Raw genomic sequence first — 12,878 nt, 5'->3', positions numbered from 1 at the left:
CTAAGGTACATGAATAGACCGAAAAGTAGTAGAAAAAATTAAGTCGGGTGGAGCCTGATCATACCTGAAAATGAAGCAAAAAGTTTGCCGACCACTGCTCTATATGACGCCAAGCGTAAGTAAAGTTTGACTTCTGCCGTGTGACCCCACTACTGCACACCTTTTTTTAAGAAAGGGTAATCAGTGTGGATATAGCGCGCAAAATATTGTAGGTAATTAAAAAAAGTATAACTAAAAATTTATGAGTTCAAATTATACTTTATAAGTTATCACTAAAAGTTCCAACTAAAGATATTACTTCTTCACTGTGCGTATTAAAATAAGCCCCGTAAATCATTTAAATTCGAGTTTTCGTTCTGAAATCTATCGAGTTATCGGTTTCCAATAGCATGAGAATAGTTCCTAATTTTGTGGCGAATCGACTGTGAAACGCGATTCTCTTCGTTCTTTCTGAATGAACATCTTTGACAACCGTTACATCGGAAGCCACAGATATTCCTTTGAAATAACCGTCCGGGATTTGGTCGCGCCAGGAAATAAGCGAGTCCACGAAATACCACTTAATCGTAATACGAACTCTATCTAGGCTTTATCCATGTAAGGGTAGTTTTTATTCATATTTGGTGGATTTTTGCTATTTATTCAAAATTTCGTTTATTCCTGTCGCAATAAAATCCTCAAAATACCATAATTTCCTTAGTGTAATTTAAAAATAAATTGAAACCCAAAATTTCTTCCTTTCTCAGTAAAAATGCTAAAAATAACAAATTCCGCTCTCTCAATTCAGAAATAAAATTTTCATTATTTTATGTCATCCAAATCAATACTAAGAATAAAGAATGTCGCTCTTCAAATTCAAAAACAAAAATAAAATAACCATATTTTCTTCGCTTCCAACTCAATAAAAATGTTAAAAAATATACGATTTATCTCTTATAATTCAGAAAAAATAGAAAAAAATATTACTTTAATGTAATGAAAATGTTTGGAAAAATAGCCTCTTTCAATTAAAAATGATTTGAAAATTGAAATTTCTTCCCTTCCATCTTAACAAAAATGTTAAAAATAAAAAATTTCCCGATTCCGATTCAAAAAGAAATCGGCTTATTTTAATAAAAACAAAAAATAAGTAACCATAATTTCATCCCTTCTAACTCAATCAAAATCTTTCAGGTTAAAAAATACAACCTTTCATTTCAGGAAAACTTGAAAATCAAAACTTCCTCCCTTCCAACTAAAAAAAATTTTGAAAATAAAGAATTTTGTACTTTAAATTAAGAAAAAAGTTAAAAATAAAAAATTCTTCCCTCAAACTAAATAAAAATGTTTAAAACAATTAAATAGTCTCTCCTAATTTAGAAAATAAAAATAAACATAATTTCATCACTTCCAATCAAGAAAAATCTTTTAAACAAATTTCCCTCCTTCCTTTCCGAAAAACTTGAAAACTAAAATTTCATTCTTTCGATTATACTAAAAATGTTAAAATAATTTAATCTGACACTTCTAACTAAAAAAAAATTATAGAAACTTTTTTTCTCAAACTAAGACAACATGTCAAAAAGAAAAAAATTGTCTCTTCAAATTAATGAAAAATCGAAAATAAAGGTTTCATTCCTTTTAAATCAATAAAAGTCTTTAAAAAAATTTCCCTCTACCGAATCAGAAACAAATACATAACCATAATTGCTTCCCTTCTAACTCAATAAATATTTAAAAAATAAATAACAACAATTTGAATGAATAAAAAAATGAATAAACATAATTACAACACTACCAACTCAATAGAAGTCATAAAATTGAAAAATGTCCCTCTTCCAGTTAGGGAAAAAAACCCTCATTTAATTACTTCCCGCTCAATAAAAGTTTTTAAAATAAAAATAAAATCTCTTAAAATTCAGGAAAAATGGAAAATCGATATTTTCTCTCTTATAACTCAATAAAAATGTTCAAAATTGTCTTTCAGTTAAGAAAAAAATAAATAATCATCATTTCCTTCCTTCGAACTTAATAAAAATCGAAAATATAACAATTTTCCCTCTTCCAATTCATGAAGACTTTACAACTAAAATTTTCTGCCTTCCAACTCAATGAAAACGTTTAAAATATCAAATTTCGCTCTTCCAATGCGGAGAAACTTAAAAATCGAAATTTTATGTCTTTCTACTCAACATACATTTAAAAAATAAAAAAACTTCTAGTCCAATTAAAAAAGACTGGAAAATTTCTTGCTTTTAACGCAATAAAAATGCTAAAAATAAAAAATGTTGCTCTTCCCATTCAGAAAAAAATTGAAGAAAAATCTTGCCTTAAACTAAATAAAAATGTTAAACAGAAAAAAATTTCCTTTTCAAATTCAGAAAAAATTTATTAATTCCTTTCAACTCAATAAAAATCCTAAAAATTTCCCTTTCCCAATAAGAAATTAAAAAACCAAAACTTTCCTTCTTCAAACTGAATAACAATGCTAAAAATATAAAATTTCGCTGTTCCAATACCGAAAAACTTAAAACTCGAAATTTCCTCTCTTACAACTGAATACAAATTTAAAAAAGAAAAAATTTCTCCTCTTCCAATTCATAAGAAATTGAAATTTTGTCCCTTCCGACTTAATGAAAATGTTAAAAATAAAATATTCCCTGTTGCAATTTGAAAAAAATGGAAAATAAAAAATCTTGCCTCAAATTCAATGGCAATTCTATTCTACAAAAAATAGTTCTAAAAAATGAAGAAACTCTTGTTCATTAGGTCCCTATACTGGGGGCTTTTCCCTTAATATAATTTTTTCTTAAGTTGTTAAAAAATAAAAAATAAGCAAAATTTGGTTATTGATGTGTCATCTAAATTTTAAGGTAAAGTCGAGTAAGATGCGACATTTTCGAGATTCATCATTTTTCAGGTAGGATCTCAACTGAAGATTTTATTCTTGAAAAAATAATTTATCTTCTCCTTCTCCTTTAAATCCATGAAAAATAAAGGACCTTTGAGACATCGAAGGTATAATAACTTTGATGCATAAGAAAGGCAGTTTTTAATTAAATTCCAAAGCGAGGGTACCCAGGATTTCACAAGGAGCTTTCATGCTAAAGAATCGATTTCACCTGAATTTACGTTTTTTACACAAAAAAATATTAATTAAGAGGAATTTTCTGTTCTTATTTCTCATTTGCTTGAAGCATGAAAGTATGTGGTTTCTGGAGTATATAGCGACATTCTTTTTTCCTTGTGCGATGTACGTGCAGATTCCATAAAATAGCTCTTTTCTTCATGGATGTAATTTCTTGCGACCTCTTGCAGACATCTTATTAACGCATTATAGTGTGGTCTTCTGCAATTCTTTTTTATGAATATCTTTCATCGAAAGATTGCAATTGCATGAGAGAAAGAGCATTATTTGTATTTAAGTTCAGAAAAACTTCCAGACCATTTTCCGGTTTTCCCGGTCAATAATTAAATTTTCAGTTTGATTTTTAAGCGTTTAAATATTAAATATTCAATACTAATTGCATCATTGAAAAACAGCTAAAAAGAATTTTAAATTTAACGACTTCAAAGTAAAAAGTATAATGTAAATTATTGTAAACTTGATTTCAGACTTCACAGCCTAGAATTACCTCGTAACAGTGCAAAAACGGGGATTCTTAAAAAGAAAACAGGAGGATGAATTCTCGATTAAATTCTTTTGAATAAAATCAATGCATGTATCATATTTCTTAGATTTAAATTCAAAATATATTAAATTCTCAAAAAAATTCTGAAATTTTTAAACAAACAAAAAAAAATTTCAATGAAAAAATTAATTTTTAACCAAACTGTTGAATCTTCAAAGAATTTTTCATAAAAACTGAAAATTTTTAAAAAAATTGTTGAATTTTCGACTAAAAAATGCTTTTTAAACAAATAATTAAATTTTCAACAAAAAATGTAGGAATTTGTGTTGAAAATAGTTTATTCAAAATATAAAATAATACATTAATGAATTAACGTCGTTTTAGTTTCAGACTCCCGCTTAGACTGTCTTCATTCGCAAATCGCTTCGCTTACGCCCTCTCACAGTTTATTAGTCGAGTCCCGCGAAATACAAAAAAAAATTTTAAATCGAAATTCTACAATCGGCCATTCTAAATTATCATACGCCTCGTATGACCCACACTACAATTATTAACATACACTCACTCTCTCCATGGTTTCATATACTCCGCACAGGTACTTGTACTTTTAGGCCCTTCAATTAATCCTACGCTTTTTACATCATAAGTATTATTAGATTTCGCGCGTTAAACTCTATAGGGACCGTAAAATTTTGCTCTCATTTTTTGGCCAGGTCCTAATTGACTGCGTTTAATCGCGACTAAATCTCCTTCCTTATATTGAGTAGCTTTGCGCCGCCTTAGGTTGTAACTGTAACGGTTTTCTTCTTGGACCTTCATGATTTGTGCCTTTGCCTTCTTTCGGAGATCTTCCCGATTTTTTTCAAATTCCGTTTGAATTTCCTCTTCCAGAAGTTGTTTTAACATTAAATCACCTTCTGTTTTCATCTGGACTCCAAAAAGAAGTTCAAAGGGGGTCAAGCCAATACTTCTCTGGAACGTTGAGTTCAATACCAGCTGGAGACGTTCTATATGACGATACCACTTGGCTAAACCATCTTTTGATAGTTTTGTCAACACTGGAATTATAGTCCTGTACAACCTTTCCACTTGACCATTTGCCCATGGCAGTCCTGTCATTATGGTTAGGTGTTTAATTCCTTGCTCCTCACAATAAGAATTAAACTCGTCTGAGGTAAAAGCTGATCCTTTATCTGAGATAATCAGGGACGAATGACCAAAAATGTCCTTTTGACCCTCCAGTTTTTGGAGCACTTCTTTCGCTCCCATCGATTTTGTTGGGTACAACCAGGTGAAATTCGTAAATCCATCGATGACAGCTAAAACATGATGATACCGTTTACTTGTAGTCTCTAAAGGTCCTAGGTGGTCAATATGATACGTATGTAGTGGTATGCTATCCTTTGTTAAAGGGTGCAGATAACCCTCCTGTTTCCCTTGTTTCTTGTTTCCAAGGATACACTTTACACAGTTAGAAATAATCTTTTCTACTTTTTGTTTGAGATTTGGAATATGATATTCCTGCTTGGTAAGCTCTTCGGTTCTCTTGGTAGCAAAGTGACCTCGCTCGTGAGCAGTTCGGATTATCTCACTCTGCATCGACTCCGGAACGACAAGCACGTCTCGGCCTTCCTGCCGGGAATACAGTAGACTATTCTGGACAAAATGGTTTTGGTAGGGCTTCTCCTTCAGGATCTCTAAAATCAAGCGAACTTCGTTGTCCTCATCTTGAGCTCTTTTTATCCTTGGAACAATGTACTGTATTATGACACACATGACCGGATATCGACTTAGGGAATCGACATGTTTTATCCTGTTGCCCGACCGATGCTCGATGTTGTATTTGAACGTTTCTAATTCCATAGCCCATCCTGCTATCTTATGAGAAATATCCTTTTTATCCATTGTTTTTTGGAGTGCCTGGCAATCTGTAATTATTTTAAGCTCTATGCCTAGAAGATACACACGGAACTTACGTGAGACCACAACTACTGACAACATCTCCAACTCGTAGCTGGAATTTTGCTTTTCAGCCGGTGTTGTCTTTCGGATCATGTAATATACCGGATGTAGTTGGTAATCTTCGGGAGATCTTTGAAATAGTATGGCTCCATAGCTTTCTCTGCTCGCATACGTATGGAGCTCAGTTTCGTATTTCGGATTATAAATCAATAAAACTGGTTCGTTTGACAGAACGTTCTTTAATTTTTAGAAAGCCTTCGACTCTTCTTCTTCAAAACGAAATGGTTTGTCCTTCTGCAACAGATCTGTCAAAGATCTGGATATTAATGCATAGTCTTTGACGTACTTACGGAAATAACCAGTGAGCCCAAGAAAACTCTGAATGTCCTTGACACACTTCGGCTCTGGGAACTTCTGGACAGCCTTAATTTTCTCCGATGCTGGGTAAATTTTACTTCCTTGGCGATATGTCCCAGGAACTCTATCTGGTCCTGTATAATTTGAGCTTTCTATTTGTTTATCTCCAATCCATATTCGGTAGCGACCTCCAAAACCTTCTTTAATTGCATCAAACCATTCTCTTCATCACACGTTGGAATTACTAGATCGTCAAAGAACATAAACATTGTTCCCTCTCTTATTAAATCGCGAAATACCGTTCTCAAATATCCTTTGGAAAACAGCTGGACAGTTGCCCAACCCGAAAGGCATCTTTTTAAATTGATATTGACCGTTTTGGGTCACAAACGCCGTATATTTTCTTCTTTCTTTCTCGACAGGTACATGGTGGAACCCATTTTTCAAATCAATAACACTGAATACACACTCGCGGACTACCATCTTTTCTTTTTGCGACTACCAAGCGACTGTCATACTCCGACGAGCATGGTTCAATTTCATCATTTTCTAACCAAATATTTATTTGACTGTCAACAATTTCACGCTCCAATGGCGCTAAGCAAGTCGGCCTATCAAAAACAGGTTCAGTATCTTTAAGAATTATATTTAATTCTATATCAGTCGACTTAATTTTCTTCGGTTCATTTCTTTCAAATAAATACTCAGCTTTACTTCGAATCTTAGGATCTTTCACGTGACTAACATCAACAACCTTTTCTGGAACTACATTAATACAAGCTAAAAAACAGTAGGCTTTAACTTTGAAATGATAACGCGGTGGGGTTCAATAGAAACTCTAGTTTGCGGAGTAATATTATTACCGATCGCTGCGTTTAATGGGGCACTACCGTCTGGTATTACATAAACTTTGGTTCTCCGGTCTGCTTATGCACGTTTTCCTGAATAAAAGTGACCATACTGCCTAAATCAACATAACCCTCAATCGCAGAATTTCCAATCTCGTATTTTTTATGAAACTTTGAATTCATATCTATATTCACCTTTGATAAATTTAGATTTACTGACTTCTTGTTATTACTAGTCTTACCGGCTTTACCCTCGGTATATTCATTGGCGATGTGCCTAAATTTGTTTCAAGTGAAGCACTTCCTACCTAAGCTTTTGGACTTACAGTCCTTAGATTCATGTCCTTTTGTACCACAATTAAAGCACCGCACACTTTCGGTATTCGTAGTAGAAGCCTGCTTCTGGTCACCTTTCGCGTCTGTCTTCCCTGATGAATTATTTCCCTTGTTGGTGTTCTTACTGCGTTCTTGATTCATTTTTTGTTTATCTTCGTACGTCCTCAGCTTGTCCTTAAACTTCTTCAAGTTCTTTGTCCCAAAGTGACAAGCTTTGTTGCTGGTGTCGTCTGTGATTCCATCGACAATATAATGCATTAGTGAATCTGCTTTAATTTGATCTCGAGCGGCCATTTCTTTCACAATGAGAAAATACTCCTGAATAGATTCTCCTTTCTTCTTTTTTCTCTGCACAAGCATCTCGTGTAACTGAGCACTTTTTATTTTTGTGCCAAATTCTTCTTGAAGAGCCTCTTTTAATTTCTTTCCATGTCTTTATTACTCCCTCGCTCTGCACGAACACTTGGCTAAACCTTTCAATGATTTTTTGGCAAAAATCAGTTTCTGTAGATCATTCCATTCATATAGAGTCGCTGCGTCTTCAATATCTAAAATCCATCTTTCGATTAGATAGTTGTTGTCGCCACCAAAGGATCTAATAGACTCTTCAATATCCTTATAGTTGAATGCAAAATGCAAAACTGAACGCCATCCTCCAACCTCTAGATATGAGGCTGTACCTTGTGCGTCACTGTTATCGCTATTGCGGCTCCTATTCTCTTCGTCGTTTTCAGCACCACTGGCCTCTTCGTCTTCCAGCGCTACCTCTTCGTCTTCGTCCTCTGAGTTTTCCTGTGATGAGTTCAAGTCCATCAACCCATCGCAGATACGTCGTATGACCTCATCCTTTGTGCCGCCGTAATCCAATCCGAGCAGATTACATATCGACGTTAAATCACCATCTGCTAATCTTTGCCTCTCGTAGTTCAACTTAGGTGTGTGTTTTTCTTAACCAGCCTGGAAATTGAAGCCACTAAATTCGCGCAATTTTTGTCTATTTCTTCGATCACCGTCTTCTTCGAAAATAAACCTGTAGAGCGCAAGTATTCCTGCTTTTGAAGATGTCTTTATTTTGTTTTCAATCGATTCAATTTGACCGAGATTCTCCATTTTTTAAATGTGTTACTAAAAGCTTCGAATCCTGACTGTAGATAACTTGAGCGATCAATAATAGCGAGTATTTTTAGTATCGATAAAATCATTTTGACTTTTCACTATCGGTAAAGCAAATGATGTATCGACCCGTCCTGCTTTTCTTTCACGCATCTAAACTGGTTTCAATAGTTTTTTCCTGAGCACACATAGATGCACATGACTACACACTTGATCCAGAATTTCACTAAATAAAATTCACCAGATGCCTTTAAATCACTGTATCCGTCAAAATAAAAAAAATCACTCGTAATTCGGTATTTTGAATTTTTTCAGCAATGCTTTGTTTCGCCGTACGACCTTGAACGAGAGTTTCTCGGTTCACGACTGCCGAATTTTTCTAATTCCAACGATTCCTGCTATCCTTTTGCATGAAATTTGCAAGGGAAAGAATCGGCGTATATTCATCTTTATAATCGAGAAAAGCGTCTCTTTTGCCCGAGTTTACGTCATTCGGTTCTCGAATTTCTTCACAAAAAGAAAACGAGGCGCGAATCGTTTCGGCGTCGGTTTTGCGTCGTTTCGTCTTTTCAGTTTTGAGTCTAATTTCGCAGAATAATCGCGTCACGAATACTTCAGTACGAGAGTCCGCGGCTTCTTATCGAGGCCGAACCCCCAAATTTGTAGGAATTTGTGTTGAAAATAGTTTATTCAAAATATAAAAGAATAAATTAATGGATTAACGTCATTTTAGTTTCAGACTCCCGCTTAGACTGTCTTCATTCGCCAATCGCTTCGCTTACGCCCTCTCACAGTTTATGAGTCGAGTCCCGCGAAATACAAAAACATTTTTTAAATCTCAACTCTATAAAAATAAGACTTTTCTACCAAAAGATGAATTTTCAATACAAAATGATGAATCTTATGTCCAGGAATATGACTGTTCAATAAAGTAGTTAAATTTTCGACCAACAAGGATAAGTTTGTAATAAATACAGTGGAACTCTTCAATGGCCCTCCCTTCTATAGCCCTTCCAAAAATTGATACAGCGCCGTAGGTTGATGTATCAGGTGCTACGCGGGGTGCGCGGGGTCTGCGGTTGTCATTCAGGCGAGCAGTCAAGCGTGAACGAACAAGAGCGGAGCGGGCTATAATGAGTAAGTTTCCACCTATCTTCACCCAGAAAATTGGCGCTATAGAAGAGTTTCACTGTAGTTAACTTTTCAAAAAAATAATTAACTTTTTAACTAATGAGTAGAACTTTTAACCAAAAGAATTTTGAACCAAATATAAAGTGGTAGAATTTAAAAAAAAAGACTTAACTTTAAACCAAAAAAGATCAATTTTCAATAAAAAAAGAATAATTTTCGTGAAAATAATTAAATTTTGTATCAAAAGAGATAAATACTAAACCAACAATATAATAGTACTCTCTAAATTTGAAATAGTGAAAATTTCACTAATTGAATTAGTGATTGAATGATTCACTGCTGAAATAGTGATTTTTTGGATTATTTAGTAGTTTAGTTTACTATTTAATTAATGAAGTTGAGATCGAAGCCGTGATCACGTGATCGCGGCTGATGGTGGACTCGCGTCAACCCGCGCTGACGTCTTGTTTGCATCGTTTGCATCGTTTACATTTGTCAGCTTGCATCATTTTCCTTTCTATGAGCGTAAAAAATTTTAAGACACAGGTTAGTAATATTTTACACTTTATTACACTTTCGTGTAGTTTCTCAGTGAAGAGTCTCCTCATTATGTGGCGATATGTACTTCGAGACGAAAACATTTGATATAGAACATGAGCGCTGTGTTCATTTTGAGGTTATGAAATTCAGCTTTACATTCATTTTTATAAAAATACATGGCAAGCTGAATTAAGATTTTTCTTTAGCAAGTACAGTATGAACATAAATTAATTTTATTTTTAAATATACATTATAGTTTACTTCTATAATTCGTCTTGTAATATAGTTTACAGTTGGGGTTATTAATTGACTCCAGCAAATATTTTATTTCACTGTGTAATTAGTGATTTTAACTACTTAATTAGTGATTTTCCATTATTTAATAGTACATACTTTACCTCTTAAAACCACTATTTGCTTGGTGAAATTTCACTAATTGATTTAGTAAAATATTTTCGCTAACTAAATTAGTAGTTTTTCGCTAATTCGTAGTTACCTACTTCTCGCTAATTCAATTAGTGACATTTCACTATCAAATAGTGAAATTTCACTAATTCAGAGTTAGAGAGTAGACTTTTAGATTGAAAAAAATGAATTTTTAGCTACAAAAGATTAATTTTCAGCCAAAAAATATGACTTTTCTACCAAAAGATGAATGTTCAATTCAAAAGGAATTGTCCACCAAAAAAGATCACTTTTTAACCAAAAAGTTCAATTTTAAACAAAATATTCTAATTTTTAACTCATTCTTAGAATTTTTAATAAAAAATATTAATTTTTAACCAAAAATGTAATGTTTGACTTTTTAATTGAAAAGATAGATTATTAACCAAAAAAGATTACTTTTTATCAAAGAGTTAACTTTTCAAAAAAATATTGAAATTCTCAATTTAATAGTAGAATCTTTAAAAAAAGACAAATCCTGAACTTGATATAAATCATAACACTTTTCAAATAAAAATAATTAACTTTTAACCAAAAATTATCAATTTTTAATTTAAAGTGATGAATTCTGGACTGAGATATAACAATGTAACAACAAAAATCGAATATTTAACAGTTCATAAAGTTAAATTCAACTAAAGGAGAGGAATTTTAAGAAAAATGATAAATTTTCATCAAACAAGATTAATTTTCTATCAAAATAAAAGAATTTTCAACAAAATATATAAATCATCTACAAAAACCTTGAATTTTAAGCTTATATAGGAAAATTTTTGGACCAGAACCAGAATAGCCACATTTTTAGATAAGAAATAAAGTCTTAACAAAAAAAGATATTCCGAAGGAATGGTTTAAATTTGAGTAAAAAACGAAATTTCTAGAAAAAAGCTATATTTCGAACCCGAAATATGAATTTTCAACAAAAAAAGTTAATTCGTGTGCAGAGTTACATTTCGGAAAAAAATACTCAACGACACATTTAATAGTTTTATATTTGAACAAAAAATATTTCTATTTTAAACAGAAAGCATTTGAATTCAATGAAAAATATAAATCCTAAACAAAATATTTGAATACTTAACCAAAACAAATAATTTTTAACCAAGGAGTTGCATTTTGAACCAATAATTTTAACCTTCTACCGAAGAGATGAATTTTCAACCAAAAAAGTAACGGTAAAAAGTCGGATCAGTTTCCTATTATAGTGCCATTAGAGGGAAAATAATTATTTTTATCAATATAGCTATATCGAAATAATGATAGGAGGAATAAAAAGAATATTAAAGTGCACAAGCAAAAAAGAAGTTAGTGAAGGAGGGCACCGAAGTGGATGGGATGAGAACCCTACAGAGAAGAAGGAACTGACAGAGAAAAAAAGGAAAAGAATAAAACAAGATATTAAGATGGTAGAATGGACATTTCTTTTAATGGATTAAATAGGAAGAATAGAAAGGAAGGATAAAAAAGAAGAAACATATAATAAGGGGAAGAGATGAAGTAGAGGATATAATAAGGGGAGAAATATTCAAAGTACTAGGAATAATGAAAGATGGAAAGGTACCTAGCATAAGTGTAGATAAGATTCCAAATGTTTTCTGGAAATATTGTGGGACAACTAAATGAATGAACATGGATAATGTACAGTAAAGTATGGTGAGGAAAAGAGAGGAGAGAGTTATGGAAAGAGGGAAGAGTGGTATTCATAGTAAAGAACCGCAATCAAGACGAGTTTAAAGATTATAGAAGAGAGACGCTATTGCCAGCACAGTGTAAAGTATATGTAACTATTTTATGGGAGAGGTTGAAGAAAGAAGTTGAGGAAAAAATATAGAGCCATCGAAATCTTTAGCCAATAAAAAAAATTAAATTAAAATTTGGAAGAGATAAAGATAATAAGGTTCAGAAAAGGAGGACGAGAAAGAAAAATGGACCAGGGAGATGGAAGGGAGTAAAGTTAGAAGTAAAGGAATATAATTATTTCGGATATACTTTACAATCAAATAGAGATCATAGAGCTCATATACGAGAAAGGAAAAAAGCGGCAGAGGTAATGAAACAGACATAGGGAATACAAAAAAGAAGATTAAAAAAAGGTCGGAGAAGGCTCTCGAGTAAAAATGCTTCGACTTGAGTTCGACTTGGTTATACCTTGAGTTCGTCTCCAGGATATCGATGTCTGGCAGCGTCTCAAAACTGAGTCGAGACATAGGCCTTCGTCTTACTTTTATGACCACGACAGGTAAAACGGCGTTTACTATTCTTAAGTCGAGCAATGTCTTGGCTAAGACGACGTTTACTTGACTCAAGACGAGCGTTGTCTTGGCTAAGATTATCGAACCTTTTTTGGCTCATAACTGAGATTAAAATTGATGGATGAAAAATGTGTAATTATTAAATTAATTATTTTTCATTTAAAAATTCAGATTACGTGGGTCTGAACGAGTATAACCCTTAAAAATTGTCTTCAAAAAAATAAAAATTGTAACTTTCTAGAAGTATCTCCTAAGCTGTTACAAATACGTAAAAACAAACAACA

At 32.7% G+C, this 12,878-nt stretch overlaps 2 protein-coding genes across 2 annotated transcripts in view; both read right to left on the bottom strand.

The window, feature by feature from the left end:
- LOC117175914 (growth factor receptor-bound protein 14-like) overlaps positions 1-12,878 on the bottom strand; it is a 1,501,030-nt gene that overhangs the window by 1,273,169 nt on the left and 214,983 nt on the right. The window lies entirely within an intron of this gene.
- On the bottom strand, positions 4,278-5,666 carry LOC117176420 (uncharacterized protein K02A2.6-like). The gene has a single exon (XM_033366659.1). The coding sequence runs from the start codon at positions 5,664-5,666 to the stop codon at positions 4,278-4,280; it is 1,389 nt and encodes a 462-aa protein (XP_033222550.1).

This window comes from Belonocnema kinseyi, chromosome 7, assembly GCF_010883055.1.
Source record: "Belonocnema kinseyi isolate 2016_QV_RU_SX_M_011 chromosome 7, B_treatae_v1, whole genome shotgun sequence".
In the NCBI taxonomy this organism is placed as follows: domain Eukaryota; kingdom Metazoa; phylum Arthropoda; class Insecta; order Hymenoptera; family Cynipidae; genus Belonocnema; species Belonocnema kinseyi.
This window is presented reverse-complemented; position numbering and strand designations above follow the sequence as displayed.